A 22,900-nucleotide genomic window follows, 5' to 3' on the forward strand; every position below is an offset into this window, starting at 1 on the left:
TTATTTTGCCGTTTTTTTCTTCGTATTTCTATTTCTCTTTGCTCCGGCTGTGCGTGTGTTTTGTTTGTGTTTGGTGCTTGATGCTTGGCGTTTGACGTTTGGTGTGTTTGGGCGCCTTTGCTTGGCCGTCGCTCGCACAGCTGTTCGCTTATGCTTGTGTTCGCTGCCTCTGTCTGTGTGTCCGTGTGCTGGTGTGGGCGTGTGTATGTGGTGTGTGCATGTATATGTGTCTATCTGTCTATCTGTCTGTCGGTCGTTCGGTCGCTCGGTCGGCCGGTCGGTCGCTCGGTCGCAGCGCTCAACTATTGTCGAAACTGAAAACGAAACGCAAGCGAACAGATTTCACAACTAGACAAGCGCGCGTTGTGTTGTGATAAAGAATTCTATGATGAGTTTCGCTAACTTCAGAGTTTATTTTCAAATGGGGAGGACAAGTTTTCATTATTCAGCAGCTGTGGGCGTGCCCGTCGCGGCCACCCCTACAAAATGGCAGGCACGCCGCCTTATGTAATGCCAGCAGCGGCCCGCTGATTGGTCGCCCCAGCGCTGCCGACGTCGGCGTCGACGGTTTCGTTCAGCTGGAATTGGACAGCGCCGCTCTGTCTGTATCCGGGCAGCAGCCAACAAACTTGACGAAGCCAATGTGGCAACGGTGGCGGCTGTGCGCAGCGTCTGCGCACTGGAACTCACCATCCAGTCGCACTCATGTAGCAGCAGCAGCAGTAGCAGCAGCAGTAGCAGCAGCAGTAGCAGCAGCAGCAGCAGCGCCTGCTAGTTTCCCTCACACAATGCACAAGCGCGCGCTCTCTCTCTCTTTGTCTCTCTCTTGACAGCTGTCTCTTTTCTTTACATTTTCCAAGCTGTTGCTCTCTCGCTCGCCCACTGCTTGTCTGCTTGTCCGGCATATGGCACAATTTTTTGGCAGGCGCCGCGACAGGAGCGTTAACAAAAGGCACAAAACACGGCCAACACGGCCCGACAATGCCGCACAAAACGGGTACCAGCTCGCAGAGGGCTGGGTGTGGGACGCCAGAGTGAGAAAGGGAGAGAGTGAGAGAGAGCGTATGTTGGGGCGGGTGTGGTTACGCCTAGCGCCCAGTTATTCATTGTACGGCGAATGCGACTGCTAAATGCATGCACATACAGGGTGTTCCACATAGACCCTCAGCAGAAACGGGTGCCAGCTACACAGATCAGCAGACTGCAGAGTCTTTAGCAATTTAATCAATTTCAATTAACTTTTAATTGAGCGACTACCAAATTTAATAAGTAGTCATAAAACTAAAAGTTTTAAATTTGTAAAATGTTCCTTTAGTCAATTAAAATGACTTGTTATGCTAATTCTTGAATTTTTGCAAGTAAACATATATTTTATGAAGAATATAGCACAAACACAGTTTAATTCAACTTAAATACTAAACTGAAATATTTAAACGTGAGTTTCTATATTTAATACAAATAAAAATCATATTTTGTTATTATATTTAGTACATAAATAATTTTGTATTTTTTAAAATTTTTTTTTTAATAAATTTTTATTTCTCACATATATATTTATTTTAAATAATTTTTCGACATTCAGTCTTAGAGCGCCATCTATGTGTGCTGGCTTACAAGGAAATAAAGCTCTCTAAACTTTTAGTTTTCAACTTGAGCTTTCGACATTAAAAGCAGTTGTCAAGCTCAGTTGTAGCTTTAAAGCTTTCGAGCTTTAAGCTACTGTGAAAATCGAGGAAGCAAACGCTGCAACCCTTAAAGGTCACAGCTTTTTTGATACCTTAACTGACAATTGGAAGCTTCCAAAGCGCACCGACAGCTGTTGGCCCACCCTCATTATAGCTAACCCCAGTTAACTCAAACAGAATTCAACTCTTATTCTCGTTGCACTTTTGTTGTTGTTTATTTTTTGTTTGTTTGCTTTTATATATATATAACTTCTTTTTTGTACAATTATCTAATATGTTCATCATTGTTTTAATATCAATAAATTATTGTAGAATTGTGTATAAAACTTTTTACAAGGATAGTCTAACATTGGAGTACACAATATAAACAGAGTAATATCAATGGAATACGTATTCACATGTTGATATACGTGTGCATATATATATATATATATATATATCCATATCTATATATATATATATATATATATATATATATGATGTTTGAGCGATGAAGCACAACATGGCGTATAATGAATTTCATAAATTCGTTCAGGAATCATAATACCTCGATTTTTGTTCTCGTTGCAATCGCATGCATGACTACTCCTACAGTCTATCCTAAACAAAGAAACCGAATCGAACTTAGAACAAAAAAATTTGTATATATATGCTATATATGTATATATATATTTATATATCTGCAGTATAGCTATTTGAACTAAGCAGCAAAGGAGACGAAACGATGCGCATGGCAGAGGGCGAATCGGGCAGGGCTCGTTATAAATGTATTATTGTGGTGCTTACGTCTACGCCTTACGCCTTGATCCTTAGTTCTTAATTCCTAGTTCTTAGTTTGTAGTTGTTATTCATTCGTTTGTTTGTTGGCTTCTAAACGGCATTCGATTGAGATCTATGGTCCTATGTAGAGTCCTTTTGCAGCAAGGACTCGAACTGAAAGGCATTTGTGGATCTGCATGGGGAAGCTGTGAGAGTAGAGAACTGAGTGGTGCTGGATGTCGGACGCCGAACGGTCCTCCTTAGGTGGTTATCTGCATTGCTTTTGCTCGTTGCTTAATCCTAGTCTAATCGTATCTGCCCAGCATGCCGTAGACGATGCGACGCCGTGCCACCAACTCAGCTCGCATGGCGTCCGTGTAGGGATCGAAGGACAGCAGACGCTTCTTCCTGCGAAAGATGCCCTCCTTGCGCACCAAGGCGCAGCGCAGCAGCTGCTCGTTGACAGGATACTCGAGGAACTCGAGTATGTGGCGCAGCTCGCGCTCCGTATGCTGGACCAGATCATCGTAGAATACAACCTTAATGCTGCCCGTGAAATTGCGCGCCCAGCTGAGGTTCATGAGCTCCCAGCCTTTGAGCTTGTTGCTCACAAACTGTTGCCAATCTGTCGAAGGAAGAAACAAGTATGAAAGGAAAAACTGGGTTGTAAAATAACTACAGTGAGGATTGCCCAACTAGCAGATACCTCAGTAAATGTATTTCAAATTTCAAGTCCTTAATTCCTGGAGTTGTCGAGATGTGTTTATACAGAGGGACGGACGGACGGACAGGCAAGGCTAGATTGACTCGATTGAAGAGTCCAGAATCAGCTTTCTCTCTCTCTCACTCAGTTTTTATCTCTCTAACTCTTTCCTCCCTCCTCTCCCCTCTCTCTCTCTCTTCACCTCGTTCTACTCACATTTGCCCTTGGTGCGCTTGTAGCGATCTGGGGAGGCGAAGCCAATGTGTCCGCCGCTCTGACGATTGAACTCGGCTATGATCGCCTTTTCGGGATCGCGGACGAGGAGTATCGCCTTGGAGAAGGGCGCCCATGCCTTGGCGCCCCATTCGTGCGTCTTCACCAGCAACACGGAGCTGTTGCACACGTTCTCCGCCGGAAAGCCCGTCTTCAGCAGGCCGTAGTCCTTGTATATGCTGCCCGTCAATATGCCCGTCGCCTGCTGCAGCAAATAACGCAGCCACGTATTGCCGCTTCCCGGAAAGCTCGCCAAGGCGGTCAGCATGGGCGACGGCGCAATACCCTGTAATTGTAGATTGGCGCTTGCATCGCTGGGCAAAGCAGCTGCAAAAGTGAATATTATCGATTCAGATTTAGATTTAGATTCTAATAACTTCGCAGACTTGTTATAAGTGAAGAAATAAAGAGTCTTCTTCGGGAAGTGAACAATAATTGTATTATTTCTATTTAGTTTTCACTTTGTAGTCTTCAAAATAAACAACAAAATCGATATTTATCGATTTCGATATCGACTCGTCGACTTGTTACCATATTCATCAGCTATTGGCATAGACCAGTGAATCTATATTGAATTGAACACTGAATGCTAGGCGAGGGCAGTCTACAAAATTGACCACTTGACAACAAATGAATGTATTGATTGAAATAAATTAATTTTTATTATTGAATTAAGACTCAAGTCGCATCACACCCTTTAGGATGGTGCCACTGTAGGTCGTACTTACTGTAGTAGTCGCCCGCTTTGTAGTCTGTGTAGTTTGGAAGCTCGCGATTTAGATACTTGAGGTCGCGACACCAGCGAATGGTCATCTTTCGACTGGGCATGGGGAACCGGGGACTATGAAAGCTGGAAAACTGTATCAAGGGGAAAAATAATCATTGACAGTTTAATTGAAACGAAACTACGAATTTCGTCAAGCTACCTCGGCGAATCGCTCGATGCGTGTGCGCTTTGGATGCGAGCCGGGTATATTGTTCATGGATAGAAATAGCACGCCGCCTATATAGATGATGATTGTTGCCGAGACACCGAAAAAGCGCCAGCCTTGCAGTGCCATAACGCCGTCTTTGCATTACTGAAAGACACACAAACAGAGAGTGAGATAGGTGGAGGGAGAGAGAGAGAGAGAGAGATATGAAGAGATTGTGGAAATGGGATGATGAGACAGGCAGAGAGTGAGAGAGACGAAATGGAGGGAGAGAGAGATAGGAAAACCAAGTAAAAGAAAACCAAAAGAGAGATAGACAAAGAGAGAGAGAGAGAGAGAGATGGGCACAGAGAGATCGATAACGATGTCGATACTAAGAGATCCATCGATAAAGTGAACTTTTGCTTTTAGAATCGAGACAAATTTCGTAAACTAAGAAACATTGTCAACATGTTCTTAAATCCTTACGTGAATGGAAAGCAAGCAGCAGGAGGAGCCAAGGAAAAGCTGGTCTAATGTCATATCTAAGCTTCCCTATGAGGCAGAAGAGAGAGAAGGAGCTTCGTATAAGATTTACCATTTGTAACTCAGATATACGCTGAGCTGCTTGCAACATGCATACGCTTCGGGAGAGGTAACACCCTGAGATGTGCTTCCGCCACTGAGCACTGAACATCAATCAATCTGTCATCCGTCCGTCAGTCAATCAAATCAGTTAGGAAATTGAATTTCCTTTTTAGTTTCAGATTTAATAATAGCAACTTCTGAGTAGAGCTCTATGTAAGGCTGTGGCTAGGCATACACTGCGTAGACTCTGTGCCGACAGAGCCCTTGTGCTCATGGACGGGCATTGGGTAATTAGGCCCCTGAATTTCGCGTAATATGTTGCCCCAGCAAACAGCTGAAAACAAAAAACCCACGAAACTGAACGCAAAGTAAACTCAAAGCAACGAGGCTTAAATTATCCTATTTTTATTTTATTCTATTTTCGCTTTTTGCCTTTTTTTTCTGTTGATTTTGCTATGGAGACGATACGGAAAATGCGCAAGGACTAAACGACGCCATAGCCTCAATCCTCGAGCCTACTCGCTAACCATTGCCATTGAACGCGCCACAAGGGGCAGGGGCGGGCGGGCTACACTTCAACCACAGCTGACAAACACAAAAAAAAAATGTAGAAAAGAGAAGAGTAGTGCAGCGGCAGTGCCTGACTACCGGATACCCTGTAGGCACAACTAAATTTGCATAACTACTGTAGATATATACTAGATAGACAGTCTATATAGATATGCTGAATGCATATTAATTTCGATTCTGCGTGTTATCATGCCCCACTTGCCACGCCTGCCGGCTATAGGGTATATAGTTGAAAAGGCTAAGCCGTAGCAAAAGGAAATCGCCCTGTCATGCCTTGGTACGAACTATAAAATTCCTTGAGCTTCTCAACACGCGCATGAAATCCACAAAAAAAAAAACATATATATATATGGATATATATATATATATATATATATGTATATATATGTATATGCATGCCACACACCCATGAGCATGAGCATGTGCATGTGTGTGTGAGTGTGTAAAAGACAAGTAACCAAATGCGAAAATTTATGCAACAGCTGGGCATGTGGCATGCTACGAGGGTCGCTCAAACAGTAGTCAGACGAGCTTACGCACGTAAAGCAAGCACAAAGGCTGCAGGCGCCAAGCGAGGGGCTGCTGTGCGTGTGTGAGAGGCTGTGATTAGGCTGGCCTTGGCAAATGACTATAAGCCCTAGCTATGCGTTTTATATGTGGCCTATCAGACAGGTAATTGTTGAAAATGAATATTAAATTGCAAATTGCAAATTGCAAACGAAATATTTGAACAAGCGTTGAAACAACCCGAGAGCCCAAAAAACTAGTGCAGATAAAACAAGGCGAAAGACCGCAACTGACAATTGCATTAAATGCTGCCCATTAAATGGGCCATATAGCACGGGCAGCGAGGGAGGGGGGAGGGGGAGAGAGGCAGCGAATGAAGCAGAAAGAAAGGCGCAAACTAGGGAATACCAGAATATAATTTGATTGTATAAATCAGATGGGGCACGCATAGCAGCCGGCTAAGGCATGCTAAGCAACGGCCCACCCCGAGACAGCTAAATGGCATGGAGCCACCCCTACCAGCGCCTCACCTGCCACATTCGGGGCGGCAGGTGAGTGAACGAAGCAAATCGCTAACGCCCAGGTCGAGCGAAAGCCAGCTGCAATTTTGGACATATGCTCACACGGCTGGCTATTGAGGAATTTACATAACTAGAAACAGGAGAGGGTGCGGGAGAGGGGCGCAGGTAGCTAGGGTTAACGTGTGCCAGAGTAGGCAACGGAGGGAGGGGCCGGGGCATGTGGGCATTGCATGTGGCCCCACATATGCCGCATTAACAACAGTTTTTATGATTCCAAACTGTGTGCATATGTATATGTCTACGTCTGTGCGGGCGAAATCAAATAAATAATCTCAAATTCTGCAACGATGGCGAAAAACAAAAAATCACAAATTTGAGTATTTTCCACACGCATGCACACACACACACACACGCACACACACACATACACACGCACACTCAGATGGTCTTCATTCAAATGTAAACAAATAATATTTGTTGTTCTGTGAAATTTCACTTACCGATTCCGATTCCGCGCTTCGCACTCACACACACACACTCGCACACACGCACACACACACACTCGCGTACGTCCAACTATACCGTTACATGCCACAGATTCTGAAAACAGAATCCCTACACAGCGCACACATTTCCGTTAGCTTCGTTTCGTTTCGTTCCGTTTTATAAATATACTTAAAAACTAGTAAAAAAAAATTGATTTGTTTTTGTTTTTCGCTGCGCTTTTCGTTGTTTGTTTTCGATTTTTTTGTAATTTTGTTTCCCCTTGTGCCTTTTTTTGTTGGCTCTTCTTTTCTATTTGGTTCTGTTGGCCGCCGCGTCGTGTGTAGAGCTTGTGGCTCGCGCGGACTTGTCGATGCGCTGAAGAGTTTCTGCTTTATGCGCCAGCATCGCAAATCGTGGGGATGAAAGCGAGCGACGCCGAGCGTAGAAAGCTCTGCTCGGCGCACAGCGTTGCCCAACCGCTGCATAGATAGTGGCCACTCGGCGCTATCGCCATGTAACGGCACATTCAACGCTCAGCTGAGGCGCACAGCTGTTGAGATGCTAAAGCTCGCTTGTATAAAAGCTGCAGCGAGTGTTGCCATTGCCGTACGCTAGATGGCGCCATAACGAGTTGGCAATTTAAGCTTTGGCTTAGCGTTTAAATCGATTAGCAAAAATGAAGAGGAGTTTATACTAAAAACTCTTTGTTAAAAAAGCATAAGGAAGCTAGATATTCGGTGATTTCTGAAGATTTAAGGACAATATCTCAGACAGATTAGATCCGATTGTTAATTGAGATTTGCCTTGGAGGTGAGACTCATTCCAAAAAACGTTTCAGGCGTTTTCAAACCTTCCCTGACATCCCAGGGCTAATTGGACTCTGTAAATATTGCTTAACTGAACCTTTGGAGTGCTGCTCAGCTTGCTTTTTAAGGCAGCTCCCATAGAAAGATACTTTTACTTTACCAATAAAGGCGATTCGAGGCATGTTTTTTTGCTTATCTTGTGTTTTTTTTTTTCAATTTATTTAATATATATTTTTGTTATTATTAGTTTTATTATATTTTTCTTTTCAATTTTGGTTTTAGTTCTTGGTTTTGTCTTTATCAAATTTCACCTTAGTTGCATTTGGTTTTCGTGTTATACTTTCATTTATCTGAGGTTTGTTTATGATCTCTCATCTGTTTCTGGGCATTTTAGCGGCAACATCATATCGTGTGGTGAGTAAACTTGATATGATGTGGATTTTTTGGCACACTGAGAGTTAGTTCGGAATTGAGAGGCAAGTGTTCGGTTGATCCTTTCGGGATTTCGCTTAAACTGTTTCGTTTCTTTATTTGCATTTCTTTAACATGTGCTAATTTCATTTTCTTTTTATGTATACTTCATATATTTCATTAACTCTATAATAATTTGCATTCATTTGTTCTTAAACTTGCGAAATTAGCAATAAAATTACAGAGACAGAGAGAGAGAGAGAGAGAGAGAAATAGTGTGTGTGTGTATGAGAGAGAGTGAAACAGAGCCGAAATGAAAAACGAAATTATGAATATTTTAAGACTAGGCTTGTGGGGCACTCTTAACAGGCTACCTTAAGCTAATGTACAAAAATATCGATAACTTTAAAGCGATTAATTGTAAAACAACAACAACGACATCAATTTGTAATACTTAAAATACTGCCATATACATAATAATTACAGAGTCGAAAGATGGGGAAATGCTGAATGAGAAGTGAGGAGAGGGGCGGTCGGGAGTTTGTCGTCAAAAATCAGTTAAAGCATTCATTTACATAAGTATTATAATTGACTCACAGAGTTTCATACAATTCATGGGTGTGTGTGTGTGTGCGTGTTTGTGTGTGTGTATCTTGTTCTGCTATCGATTTCAATATGCAATATATCGATTACAATTCAGATTCGACCAAACCAAACCAAATGAATGACATTCTCAATTCTTTCGGATATTTCTGGATGTATTTCTGCAGCTGTCGAATTGATATTTCTTGGCTCTGAAATATACCTCGATATATGGAACATTTTTCTAAAAGATATTCTCAATCCCTTTCACGTGTGTATGTGTGTTTATTTGTTTGCTTTGCTTTGCTTTGCTGTGATGCAAATAATATGATGAAGTTTACACAGTTTACATTTATCATAGTTGCATTTATATATCGTAAGTTCCATTAGATTTAGTTGTATTACATTTGCTAGCATCGTGCTCTATACTTTCGTCACGTTTGTCCTTATATAAAAAGGAAAATCAAAAATCAAAACTTTTGTGGTCCCTGGCGTATGTAAATAAAAGAGAAAAAACATTTCGTTTTTTTTTTTTGTTTTTTTTTTTTGCTTTTCTTTTCAAAGATTTCAACAATGAAATAATTACAGAACGAATATGGAAAACAAGATAATACCTTATGTTTGTACATATGTCGCGCATGTATGTCCGTGTGCATACATTGACTATATAATCACTTAACAGTATAGATGGCTACGAGAGTTTCGATTAAGTTGTGCTTTTTTCCTTTGGCTTTTGGTACTTTTAATTAAATTTAGTTGGACTGTTTAGCTGGCTGTGACCCATTTATTGAACCCATTGAAATTGTTCCTTGAATTGATGCGTTATCGTCATCGATATCGATATGGATGTCGATGTCGATTTGGCATTTCTTGTGCTTTTTGTACAATGCAAAATGGCGTACGACTCAGACGCCGACTAGTAGTTGTTGTTGTTGTTGTTGTATTTCTTACATATGGTTAGTTGGTAGTAGCATATAGAACATATTTGTGTATGTGTGTGCGTGTGTGTGTGTGTGTGTAGTGTGCATAGATATATAAATATTATCTGAAGAGTGTCGGTTTGTTTCGTCGTGCGCGAACTACGTTACACAATGCACAATGCACAATGCACAATGCGATAGTTAGGCTAGCTTTTTCTGTTATTTTGCTTATCGATAACGCTTAACGATTAATAACGTTTGCTGTCTAGGCGCTACGAAACTCTATAGTGGGCGTGGCTAGGCCTTCGGTTAATCGCCACATTTGACTACAAATAACAACGGTTCGGCTAGGGCAGCGCGGGCGGTCGAGCGTTGAGTTGCCAAACTATCGATAAATATATATCGATAATTAGACTAAATACCAATGAGGCACGCATTACGTAGTTCAAGGCTCGGTAGTATCCTTAATTCTTATTGAGATTGATGCCTTGATGCCATTTCGTCTTAAATCAAATATTGATAATCGATATCGACGTCATCAGTGCTATCGATAATTTCGAAGCTTTGGTACACTGTTCAGGGCGGTGTGGGGACGGTCTCTAACAGCGTCTTTTCTAGCTTAAAGTAACAAGTTTCTCTTTTAACATTTTGGTAAAATATTTCGATTAAAAACAGTTTTTGTTCTTTGTTCATTGTTGTTTGTTTTGTTTCTTGTTTCATAACACAATATAACAATTATTTCTTTTTTTGTTTGTTTTAGTTCTTTGTCGAGTTTGCGCTTCTTAAAGTTAACTATATTTGCTTCCTTTTTCCTTTTTCCTCTTTTCCTTTTTGCTTAAAGTTGTTAAGTTAAATGTTTGCTTTAAGTGTTACAATAAAATGGCGCTTAGCTTGTAGATGAAACATTAGATTGGAGGAGCTCCTATTTAGTGAGGAGCAAAGCTTAAGTATTGTTGTTCGTGCATCGGCTAGAGACTGAACTAATAGACTTTTTGGAAATGCCCGCCTTAACGTAGAGGAAGTTGGCGCTATATAAAAGCTAAAGTGTACCCAGCGTGCTTTAAGGAGAGTGTTTCAAAACGAAAACTATAAAGCCAATGGGTCCGCTAGACTAACTAGATGAGAGATGACAGATGAGAGATGACAGCTGAGAGGTGAGTTGCCTGATAGCATTGTATAGTAGTATCGATTATTGCTGCATTCATTGGACTCTAGGCTAGATTGCTATAGTGTAGGTGTAGGTGTAGGTTTAGGTGTAGATAGGTCTGGTAACAAGTAGACTTACGCTTAGACAGATCTAATAATAATAACTTCCAACTCATTATCCATGTGTTAATAGTATATATGTATGTATGTATATGCTAAAGGCTCTATGTATAAGTATTTGTATATTATATAACTTCATATATGTATACTAAATATCTATATATATAGATGGATGTATATATATATATACATAAATATATATATTATCAATATTTGTGTGTTTCTAGCTTAACGATTTACTCTCTGCTTCTGTTGGTATCTTCTCTTGTTGCTGTTGTTCCTTGAATTGATTAGTATTTAAAATGTTTCTTAAATAGTTCTCTATATAAGTTATTAAAGCTTTCGGTTTTCGTTACACTATTTCATATCATATCATATATATATTTTCATTTATATATATATATATATATATATATATGTATATACTTCCTATATACATAGATGTATATATATAGATTTGTCTGTGTATGTGTGTGTGTGTGTATAACTACGTACCTAATAGGATAAGAGGTATATACATTATGGTTTTCCCATTGAGGCGAAGCCCATCCACCAGGACATGTCCAGGAACCAAGGCAAACGATAGATGGATCAGAACTCGACACTCGTCACACTTTCAATACTAATACAAATCATATAATGGGCGCCGATGGCATGGACGCTATATATAGGACGGTATTATATCTAGGTACTCGCAGATGACCAATGTATCAAATGTTAAGCAAAACGATAGCGATAACGATAGCGATAACAGGAGAGCGAACTGTATGCGGATATGTCTATGATTTAGAAGTTTTAAGGGAATCAACATCCCGATTGATATTGAATAACAAGAAATGATCAAATAGGAGGAAGCTGATAACGATAACGATAACGATAACATGAGCATGGAATATCCGTGAGACTAAAATATTCCATTTCAACAAAAAACTCATTAGCATACATGGACTCTGGAATTTGATTTTGATAGTTATGTGAGAGAGAATAATAATCGATAACGATAACAGGATAACTGGCTACTGCCATATGAGCAGGATATCGATAATGATAGCCAATCAACACGAGACATAAATGCAAATCAGTTAATTAAATACGTATGTAAATCAAATTTGGCTATGGACAAAAGGAATATCGATAACGATAACACGATATACGAATAGGTAAATTTGGTTTCTGGACTAACTGGTGGATAGGCTACTCAATTCGCTTTGGTTGTCTGTTTTCTTCTTCTTTTTCTTATCTCAAGTACTAATTTGTAAGTTGTTTTCTTTTTTTTGTGGGGGAATACCCCTACATTAATCTTTTTTTGTGGTTTTCTTGCTCTTGCGAGTTTTCTAGGGCTAAACATATCATGGACATTATATATACATACGTATATGTATAAGTATATGTATATATATCTATATATGTACCGAAGTGTGTTAGTGTGTTTGTTGTACCATCTGTAATGCTGTCCGGTTGTTTGTCGTGTTTGTCCTTGTTGTTGCTGTTGGTGTCGTGGTCCTACTGTGATTATAGTTCTCAAAGCTTGTCTTTATCCCGATCGATGCTCATTGCTTTAAAGATGCCGCGCCCGATGCCGTAGCGCAGGTTAAACTGATCCAAGCTGGAGGCGCGTGGTCGATTGCTGCCACTGGCTGTGGCATCCACATCGGCAGCTGTAGGCGCCGGCCCACTGGCACTGGCGCTGCCACCGACACCGCCTGCCAGACGCTCGTCGGCATCCGTTTCGCTGCATTCGGTTTCGGTGTCGCTGAACTTGCGACGTCTGCGGAGAAACGTGCTGCAGTGCCGCAGCTCGCCCAGATTGTCGGACAGCGAGTGTCCTCGCTTGCGCTCCTGCCTCTCCATTTCGGCGGCAAGCATTTGCACCTCCCAATCGTTGTTGCTGCTGCCGGTTGCCGCCACGAGTGCCGCGCCGCTTAGCTCATCCTCCGCCTCATCGTCGTCTTCGTCGTCGTCGTCGTCCACATCGACGTTCACCTTGCTGGACGACGAGCTGGAACTGGAGCTCTCGCCAATATCGAGAATGACGCTGTCCGAGAGTCGGGTCAAATTGCCCGTCACATCGGCAATCATCATGGCGGCGTTGCTGCTGCTGCTGCTATCAGCTGTCATGCTGCTTCCCATCCCCATGCCCTGCTCATGCCAGTCCCGATAGCCGGGCAGAACGCCCCCACCGTGACTGCTATGCGGCGTATAGAAGCTGGGATGGCTCTGTGCGTGCCGCGTTGCCAATGTGCCGGGCCCACTGTAGTAGCTGCTCGGACAGTTGAGCGCATTCGCGGAGGCCGCATGATGCCGACTGGGACCAGGCGATATGCTGCGCCGACCCTGGATGGGCGGCGAGGAGGTGAACACAGTGTCCAGCGAGTCGCCGCGCTGCAGGCAAGCAGAAATTAAGTAAGAACAAAGAATGGATTATCAGAGCAAGCAGCACATTTCCTCTGCCCCCGCCCCCTCACAGCCAACGTGTCATTCAAGCCGCTCAATTTGTAAGTCTCGCAAATCAGCAGCTCCCTTAACGATGCGCCGTTCAGGTTGCCTTTGCAGTTAACACTTTGCAGCACGTTGCAGTTAACAAATGACCTTGGCTACTCGATGTGTTACATGAGCTGATTGGCAAGCAGGACGGCGCTGTCATCTCTGGCCTTTAGCCTTCATGCTAAGACTTTAATAATGGTTATGGACTCAGACTGAAGAAGAATATCCTGCGGACTTTAAGACAATTGCATAGAGAAGGGTTGAGGCAGGATACAGTTTCTTCCGATCTACCAGGCAGGCACTAGGTGTGGATGGAGAGCAAACACTGAGGCTAAGGCTGCTAAGCTGTGGAAGATGCAGCTTGTTTTGACTGGGCAGCAGTCAATTAGCAGCTTAGCTTTGGGAAGTATCCCAACAATCTATAGCCATGGCTTGCATTCATCAGCTTAGGCGGACAGACAGAGCTACACTATACGAAATGGAAACGGGCATACCATGAAGAGCAACTCGGCCGAGGAGCCCGAACTGCTGTTGTCCTGTTCGGCTGGCTCGTCATCGTCCACGGACAGCTGGGGCAGCTTCTCGCGCTTGATGCGACGCGTCGTCGATGGCATCGTTGGCTTCTGCTCGATGGAACGCAGCTTCAGCTGCAGCTGTGCAATGATAGCGTCGCGGCGTCTCACCTCGCCGGCCATGTTCGAGAACTGCGATTCGAATTTCGAGTGCATTTCGTTCATGTGCGTCTTGATCACGTGATTGATGCCGCTGAGTATCTGATTGAAGTAATCCTGCGCCTCTGGAAAGCCTTGAATTCAAATTCAAATGGAGTATCGTATTGGTTAGTAACTGAATGCAATGATCTGGCAACCCTGTGCGTGCTCTTGTGGTACAGTTGTGTACGGTCCCTGGCGGACAAGTGAGAGGCACAGCTATGCGTGCGCGTGTGTGCGACTGTGTGTGTGTGTGTGTGTGTGTGTGTGTGAGTGTGTGAGTGTGTAAGTGGGAAAAAGACAGACAGAGCCAAGTACAGCAGAACACGTTTCGGCTGTTGCTGCTGCTGCTGCTACTGTTGTTGTTGTTGTTGTTGTTGTTGTTGTTGTGGTGGTTGTATTGCCAAATGATAAGCAAAATATAGGTTATGCATACATACGCAGATTACAGTTATTTACACACATTCCCATACAAATTACAGCTGCCTTTGCGCAAAAGTTTCGAGAGTTTTCATTCGGGTTTTCTGTGTTTCTTTTATGTTGTCAAATTTTACGTATTTACAAAAGCGTTTAGTGTTCTCTATGTGTATGTCTATATGTGTGTGTGTGTGTGTGTGTGTGTGTGTGTGAGTGTCTTTGTGTGCGTGTTAGTTGCATGCTGAAGTACTGTACGCCGTCGTCGTTGTTTCATTCCATTGCGTTCCAAAGCGTGCGTGCGCGTGCTTCGATAAGTTTCAAGCTCAATTTATCGATAACGCTTATCGCTGACGAGCTCGTACGTTAACGGGCTGAAAATGCTATTGTGGCGGTGCAGATCGTGTACTTAACCCAAAAAAGTTATTAATCTCTATAAAGTTAAAGCTTAGTTCAATTTAAATTATATGTGAAACAAATATTTACAATATTTTCAAGTGTACTAAAAAGCCCTTAATTATACGCAAATCGATATTACTGTACGGATAAACCGATATACCTTAGCTTATGTACAGTACAAATATACATATTCTATGCTTAAAAGACCTAGAAAGATGTGGTTTTTTGGTTTGTGTGTTTGTAGACATTAAGGTAAATTATAAGGTGCTATCAACGCTTAGCCTAGCATAAAAGCATTCGCAATGTTAAGCAATAATATCCTAAGTAATACCAAATAGCAAGTGCCAAGATATGGCATCAGCATGCAATAAATTTAAAGGCATTTAAAGAGACAGAGACAGAGACAGAGAGATAGAGAGAGAGAGAGAGAGGGCGAGCCAGAGTGAGAGAGAGAGAGAGATAGCGGGAAAGCCAGAGCGAAGCATTCGCAGTTTGTGTAGTGTGCTTTTAGGCGCTGCAAGGAGCATGCAGAGCGCTTCAGTCTGAGTCGCATTAGGGGTATTCCAGCATAGCAAACGAATAACTTTAAAAATGAAATTAAATGTGGGCCATGTTAAATTAAAATGTTGTCAAAAATTAACCTCAAGTGAAATACCCTTAATGCCAGCTAGAGACAGCACAATCGATAGTTATTTACTAAGTGTTGCTGAGCTTGAGGGCGTGGTAAGCGTTGGACTTGGAGTAATTGTATTTGATATATATATATATATATTTTTAAGTATAGGAGAGACCTGCAATAGTATCGCCTATCGATAGCAGTTATCGTAATTACCTTCCAGTTTCGGCAACTGACCCGCCTGGCTGGTCGCATTGGTCGTGTTCTGCCGGAGCTGCAAATTCAAATTCAAATCTGTGGATGTTGTGGATTGTGCATGAAATTCGGTATTCGACGAGCATTCGACCACATACGATGCGGTTGCGGTTGCGGATGCGGATGCGGATGCGGTTGCGGAAGCGATTGACGTTGAGCCGTTGCCAACGCCAGCGATGACGCCGTTGCCGCCGACCAACTGCGGCTCAAATGCGGCGAAACATTCTTGCGGCGAATTCGTTGGCGTTACCAATGCTAACGTCGGCGACCAGGCAGCCTGATCTGGCAGCACAAGGCCAGCTGATCGTGACGTTGCCACACTTTCGTTGCCGTTGCCCGAACCGATGACCGTTACCGTCCCGGAACCGGAACCGGAGCCCGAACTGGAACCGAAGCCGAAGCTTGTGCTAGTGCCCGCGCTCGCGAATTGTGTGTTGTTGCTTTTGCTGCTGTTGCTGCTTAGACAAACAGCAGCAGCAGTAGCACCACCACCACCGAGGGCCGCTAAGTGCCCCTCCTCTGTGGCACTGGGGGGCGGGCTAGAAAGAGTTGAATGGAAGGTTACACTCTTCAAGAGCTTACTGTGCCTCGCCACGTACCCTTCCAAGGTCGGCTCCATTAACAGCCCCCTCGACAGTGCACTGGTTTTGGCCTTGGCCTTGGCCTTGGTCTTGGTCTTGGCATTCGCCTCGTCTTGGGCATCACCATCAGCAGCAGCAGCACCACCACCACCACCACCATTATCATCAGCTGCTCCGCTCTGCTGCATCTTCTTCAATATGCTCTTCAGCTTGCGCCGCTCCACCGTCTCATTCGACTCGGGGCTAAGGGGCATATAATCCAACTGCTTCAATAGCTGCTTCGAATTGCCATCCGAGGTGGATGTGTTGGTCGAAATGGATGTGGATGTGGAGCTGCTGGTGGTGGTGGCGGACTCGTAGGTACTCAGAAACTGAGAGTAGATGCCAGAGGTGTCGCTGTAGCAGCGATACAAGGACTCCGTAATGGGCACCTCGTTGTTGTTACCGCTGCTCGACTTCGAGCAGTCCAAGCTGAAGCTGCGCGTCTGCAGCGCCTTCTCTAGCTCGGCCAGCTTCTGGCGCTCGTTCAAGATCTTCAGACGCTTCACAAATGGCAGTCCACAATATTCCGGTGACAGATCGAACACGCTCTGATACAGCTTACGTCCGCCCGTTGTGGTCTCGCCCTCGGGCAGCTTCTGCTCCGGCTTCTGCAGGCGCAGGCAATCGCGTGTCGTGCTCAACGTGCTGCGTGTGCTCGACGAGCACGTGCTCGAGGTAGAGCCATGGCCACGCCCATGCCCGTGACCGTGACCATGGCTGTGGCGGGAGCTGCGGGCACTGTGGTGGCGTGGTCGAGCACTCGTGGTGCTCTCCATTTGCTGTGGTATATTGCTGAGTGAGTAGTTCTTCAGCGGCGTTGCCAGATCGTCCGGCGAGCAGTTGTTTAAGCTCGTATAGCTGGATGACATGAGTGTGGCCAGCTTCAGCTTGGACCAAGGCTTAATTGGCGTGCCATCGGTGTCCGTGTCCGATGGCTGTGGTGTAAATGGCTTCACTAGCTTCTTCGACTGGGTGGTGATGGCGGCCAAGGTTTGGCCAACGGCACCAGCCCCAATTGTTGGCTCTATTGGCAGAGCTGTGCCGCCATGTTTGGCCACCACTGCCAGCGATTTGGGTGGCTCCTTTTTGGCTATGGCACCGGTGGTGCTGGTGGTCCCGGTCGTGCTTGCGGTGCTGCTACCACTTGGTATAGCCGGCACTATGCCCTGCAGCTGTTGTATCTTCTGCTTGAAGGAGACTTTCATGATGGGCTTGATTTGGGCAACGGTTAAACTTTGGCTAGCACCCGCAGCACCACCTGCTGCACCACCAACACCGCTACCGCCTGTTGCCGTCGCAAAGTCCACCTTGCTGCTGATGTTAGGCGGCGTGTTTACCTAGAGATGGATGGATACAAAGTGCGATTAGTATCAAGTGGATGACAAGTGGAGGCTGTGTCTTGGTGCTTGATTTTCAGAGAGAAAAAGAGAAAGAGAGAGAGAGAGAGAGAGAGAGAGAGGTGTTTTCGTGGTTTACCATGACGACTTGGGTCTCGTTGCTGGCATTCGATTGTGGCTCGTTTTTAATTTTCAACTGCTGCAATCGCTGGATCAGGGGAAAGCCTTCGTTGAACTCGCGTTCGGGCTCTTCCTGTATCGATTCCTGCGGCGATAACGTACACGTTACATGTGAGTGAGGTGGAGATTTCTGTGGTGGTGTGGACTTAACAGCTCGCTCTTCGCGATCCTAGTGCAAGACACATAAAGACACATACAAAAACTACTATTTAGGAGAGCCGGGGTTCATTACATAACATACAACACGAATTTTGCTGGATTGATTGGTTTCTTTATCTTTTTTGTTTGTTTTTATTTCATTTTCATATTGGATTATAAGCTAAATCAAATCAAGATCCAAATCAAAATCGAACAAATGCCAAATCAAATTTTGTTAACTCTTTTTTCAACTGCGTATGCGAGATGCGGTGAGGTGTAATCAACTGTGGTGTGTTGTATCATGTGTGGTGTGTTATGGTCAAATGTTGTTAGGCATGGAATGGTGAAATATGTCGATAGAAAGGCATGTGTGGTGAGTTTTGCGCAAGTTATGTGTGGTGTGTTGGCAGAATATGCATGGAAATGGTTAGTTTTGGCACGGCTTGGCCAGCTGTGCTGTATGGTGAATAATGTAGAGTACTTTTCTCCATTATAGTCCATTGTAGTGTGGTGTATTTATGAAAGGTAATTTTGACACTGTAGTTATAGTTATGCGTTGTGTATTTCTGAGTTTCATGTGTCTTTAAGTCAGTATTCCTGTAAAAAATATATTTTAAAGCAAGCAACTAATTGAGGGATATCCTTAAGGCAGCTGTCAAGCAAATTTTGATTCACTAATTGGTTTTGGTTTACAGCAACACATTATATATGGATTACAACATAGATCGTTCTATTTTAACAGAATATCATAAAAAGCTGCTGGCGATAACATATTGGCTGACCTAGCATTAGCTTCTCTCAGACCTTACCTTGCTAGCCACAAATATATTTTAAAGCTCAATATTGGTTACCATTCAAGAACATTTGCTTGTTAATTAACAACCGTGAACTCTGACTGCAACTCAAATCCATGGGCCATTCATGAATTGAACTCGTTTGCAGAGCGTGCTTCAAACGAGATATTGTCAACTGAATGGCAATCAGATATTAAATGCTAAGAAAAATGTTTAAGGTGCACTAAAAGCAATTCAATATGGAGCTATAACCGTTCAGCAAATTCAAGCCAAGTGAACGGTAAACAAAATGAACAAGGAACTATAAAAAGAGGAAGCAGCACTCAATGCGACTCCAAAAATAGAAGAGAGTGCGCATCGAGCGGGTATAAGTGTATAAGAGTGTTCGAGCGTACGTGTGCTTGTGAGAATGCGACTGTTCGCATTGGTGAGTATAAATACTTGTGAGTATACGAGTCAGAACTGTTCGCGAGTATAAGACTGCTAACGTTTGTTCGTTTGAAAGTATAATAGTGTGCGGCTGTGCGTATTTGTAAATATAAGAGTGCTTTGTGAGTGTATTGGAATTGTGGAGCGTGATTAGCGTATGCGTATTGCTGGCCATACGTATATGTTTTGCTCTAACTGTACTGTACTGTACTGTTTGCTTGAGTGTTGGGATAAACTCCATTAAAAGCTTGTGAGGTAATAGAATGAGGCGAATGATATCAAGACGATAAATACGATATTTGCGATATGTGTTCAGATTAGTTTTGCGTATGCACGAATTCCAATTGGAATGGTGAATCGATCAAAATAGTTGGTGAGAGAAATAGAACTGGGCGGTGGTGGTGACGGTGGCTGTGGTTCATGAACAAATGGCACTGACTATGAATGCTATCGGGCTTCGACTTACTTGTTTCTCTTTGAGCAGACGCAGTCGCTGCAGCAGCGGCAGCCCAGCCCCAATGGGACTGGGTGTCTTGTCGTGCAGCTCGTCTTTGGCCTCGGCGCTGTCTGCGTCCTTGTCGTCGGAGCGAACGCGTGACATACGCTTCAGCATGATCTTACTGCCACGTGGTGAGGTATTATGCAGCGGTTGCATTTCCAGCGACTCGTCGCTCTTGCGCGAAGTTCTGTATCAAATGTTGGATAATACGAATTTCATAAATATTTCTTATATGCGGCCTACCTGGACTTTTTGAGCACATTGCGAAAGCCTTTGACATCGTGCTTCAGCTTGTCCACGATCTTCTTTGAGGCACTGTTCTCGCTGCTGTCGCTCTGGTGCACCTGATGATGATGAGCATGCGCATGCGGATGATGCGGATGGGCCGCGGCAAAGGCCGCATCCTCCTTGTCGCTTTTTGCCTTGGCATATTTCTTGTTGACACAGCGCACCTCCATGAGACGCTTGCGCCCGAGCGTCTGCAGGATCTCCTGCGCATCCGGATAGTCCTTCATGGCGGCTAGCACATCCTCGCGTGACAGCGAGAACAGCTCCGAGTAGCCCACAGAGCGGACATCCGCTGTGCGTCTATGGACAACGAGAGTTATTGTAACAGAAAGGGTAGGGGAAGCAAGGAGAACTCCTGGGGATCACTCACTTGTTCAGCCCATCCAGATTGAGTATGCCGATCTCACCGAAGAAATCGCCAGCCTTCATGGTGGTCAGTACCTTGCCCGTTTCGCTGAGCACCTCCAAGATGCCATCGGCTATGATGAACATCTCGCGAGCGACCTCTCCCTTGCGACAGATCGAGTCGCCCGGCGTAAAGATATACGCCTTCATTTTCAGCACGAGATCGTGCAGAAACTCAGGCTGACACTCCTGGAATATGGTCACCTTTTTCAGTACGCTCAGGTTAACGTGTAAGGCCAATTCGGTTTTCAGCTTGTCGGGCAGCAGGCCCAAAGCCGTATTTATATCACCGCCACCCTGTATGCGGCCTCTCGACCAGCTGTAGTCATACCACCTCAGCACTCGCCTCTTCATGCCGCCGGGCACCTGCAAAATTCCATAAAGCAGCAAGTTAAGCGATCCGCATCGATCGTCGCCCACGCAACACTTACCTTGTGATGCCTCATATAGGTCTTGGCCCCATCGAGTAAACGCTCGAACTCTAGCCGATTGGCATTACGATTCGTTATCACATTACCCACTTGGCCCACAATAGTCGCAAAGATAAAAACGCCAATTAGATAACTAACGATCGTAAAAATATACCTGTGGAGCCGAAAAGAGGAAGCATGAGGCATTACGTAGCTTATCAAGAGGCGGAAGAGGAAGCAAGAGAGGCAGAGCGAAAGGAAGGATGATACGTCCTTTATCAAGGAAATCAAAATATGTTTGGTCTAACATGCTTAGACCTAAACTCTCTCTCTCTCACTCACTCTCTCTCTCTCTCTCTCTCTGTTCCTCTACCTATAGACTGTGATGGCATTGAAAAGCTCAATCAAAGTTTTCGAAAGCACATCTTCAATATATTTATTTTCGCATAATTTGATTGAAATTGGCTTCGGCAATTGTGAGCGTTAAAATGTGTTTGGAATTGTTGAAGGCTGTCGCACGCTTTCGAAAACTTTGATAACGAATATATCAAGGAAATATTCTTAGAGTAGACAAGGCTTTGATCGTGATGTATGCAAGAGTTGTCAGAGCAGATTTCATTTGAATTTTCGTATTTTTTGTTTGCTAGCACAGAACACGAACGAACTGGTGGACAGCCCCCAACAATAAGCAAGTTAATGTGATAGGGATTATATTGAGTTAGATTTAGTTGTTATTGGAGTGAGGAACGCATACCCATAGCTAGAGCCAAACTGTAGCAGTCGTGATTTGATGCCACGCCTTGGTATTGATCGAGGGCCGTCCACCGAAAAGTTCGGTCTGTTTTTTTAGGTTAAGCCCGCCCAAAAGATATCAAGGATTTAGGTGAAACCTCAACGTCGATCAAACGTCTCATACTCACTCTGCATTCGTCTCGGGTGTGGGCAGATCGCCGATTGTGGTTAGCGTCAGGGTGGACCAGTACAGGCTGCCCAAGTACTTTCGCGTCAGCGTCGCATAGTCGCCTGGCCTGTACGGATACACCCAATCGCCCTAGGATATATGCGGGTTAATAAACGCGGCAAGCACAGTTCGATTTGCTGGGGACTTACCTGAAAGCCCTCCGCCTCGGAGAGCAAAAAATAGAAACAACCGAACCAATGGGCCAATATTAACAGGATATGAATTAGATTAACAACGCGCCATAAATTTGGCCAAACTGTTCTACTCTCTACGATGTAATAAAATCTCACAGATCGATATACCTGCAAGCAGAGAACAGTATATATATATATATATGTTCGATTACTTATCGCTGTTTGGTGGCTCACTTTAAAAAAGCGCGTAAAACGCAAAAGCGGATGCGTGCCCATCTTCAACTGTAGCAGATCCAAGGGTATCAGCGCAATCATATCGAAGATGAACTCACGCGAGTGCACATAGTGGCAGGCCAGCTTCCTGTCATCATATACCTGGAGGAGGCAGCATATTATATACGTTAGTCGGTTAATGGCTATATTATTACGCTCGGCACTCACCATTAGGCCCTGCTCCAGATAGCCCGTACGTAATTGAACTATTATATCTAAGATAAATACAACATCTGTCATTGAATCGCAGATGAGCCAGAAGGTAGGCACAGATTGCTGTCAGCCAAAAAGTTGCGAGAGCCAAATTTAAAAATACATTTCGGTACAAATTAGTTGAGATTTTTGCAATTAGTTAGAACAACTGGGGCCAAGGACAATCGGTTATTTCAGCAATGCATTTCCACAATTGCAAATGCACGAGAGTCACCTCCACAAATGGCAAGCTGACAAAAATAAAGAGAGACCCCATCGCAACAACACATTACACGGCCCAAAGGTCAACAGCGACGCCTCCATAAAAAAATAAATAAAAAAAAAACGGACCTTCAAATAGGTGTGTGTTC

General features: G+C 43.9%; 2 protein-coding genes across 2 annotated transcripts in view; both read right to left on the minus strand.

Moving 5' to 3' along the window:
• Positions 1 to 2,173: 2,173 nt before the first annotated feature.
• LOC111604044 (WSCD family member GA21586) lies at positions 2,174 to 7,223 on the minus strand. The gene is made up of 5 exons (XM_023321900.2): positions 7,018 to 7,223; positions 4,347 to 4,499; positions 4,149 to 4,278; positions 3,364 to 3,747; positions 2,174 to 3,069 (listed from the first exon to the last, which is right to left on the minus strand). Exons 2-5 carry the CDS (start codon positions 4,479 to 4,481, stop codon positions 2,750 to 2,752), a joined length of 969 nt encoding a protein of 322 aa, XP_023177668.1. The 5' UTR covers positions 4,482 to 4,499; positions 7,018 to 7,223; the 3' UTR covers positions 2,174 to 2,749.
• A 4,229-nt stretch (positions 7,224 to 11,452) lies between these two features.
• Positions 11,453 to 22,900, minus strand: part of LOC111604023 (pneumococcal serine-rich repeat protein) — a 30,795-nt gene continuing 19,347 nt past the window's right edge. Inside the window, exons 6-19 of the mRNA XM_030224123.1 lie at positions 22,506 to 22,613; positions 22,299 to 22,439; positions 22,080 to 22,232; positions 21,890 to 22,020; positions 21,724 to 21,807; positions 20,991 to 21,144; positions 20,525 to 20,925; positions 20,110 to 20,454; positions 19,834 to 20,053; positions 17,966 to 18,091; positions 16,251 to 17,826; positions 15,828 to 16,199; positions 13,967 to 14,277; positions 11,453 to 13,370 (exon numbers count right to left, since the gene is read on the minus strand). Coding sequence (XP_030079983.1) covers positions 12,510 to 13,370; positions 13,967 to 14,277; positions 15,828 to 16,199; positions 16,251 to 17,826; positions 17,966 to 18,091; positions 19,834 to 20,053; positions 20,110 to 20,454; positions 20,525 to 20,925; positions 20,991 to 21,144; positions 21,724 to 21,807; positions 21,890 to 22,020; positions 22,080 to 22,232; positions 22,299 to 22,439; positions 22,506 to 22,613 — 4,983 coding nt within the window. The 3' untranslated portion in view covers positions 11,453 to 12,509. The remainder of the gene's footprint in view (positions 13,371 to 13,966; positions 14,278 to 15,827; positions 16,200 to 16,250; positions 17,827 to 17,965; positions 18,092 to 19,833; positions 20,054 to 20,109; positions 20,455 to 20,524; positions 20,926 to 20,990; positions 21,145 to 21,723; positions 21,808 to 21,889; positions 22,021 to 22,079; positions 22,233 to 22,298; positions 22,440 to 22,505; positions 22,614 to 22,900) is intronic.

This window comes from Drosophila hydei, unplaced genomic scaffold, assembly GCF_003285905.1.
Source record: "Drosophila hydei strain 15085-1641.00,03,60 unplaced genomic scaffold, DhydRS2 tig00000361-arrow-arrow-pilon, whole genome shotgun sequence".
NCBI lineage: Eukaryota > Metazoa > Arthropoda > Insecta > Diptera > Drosophilidae > Drosophila > Drosophila hydei.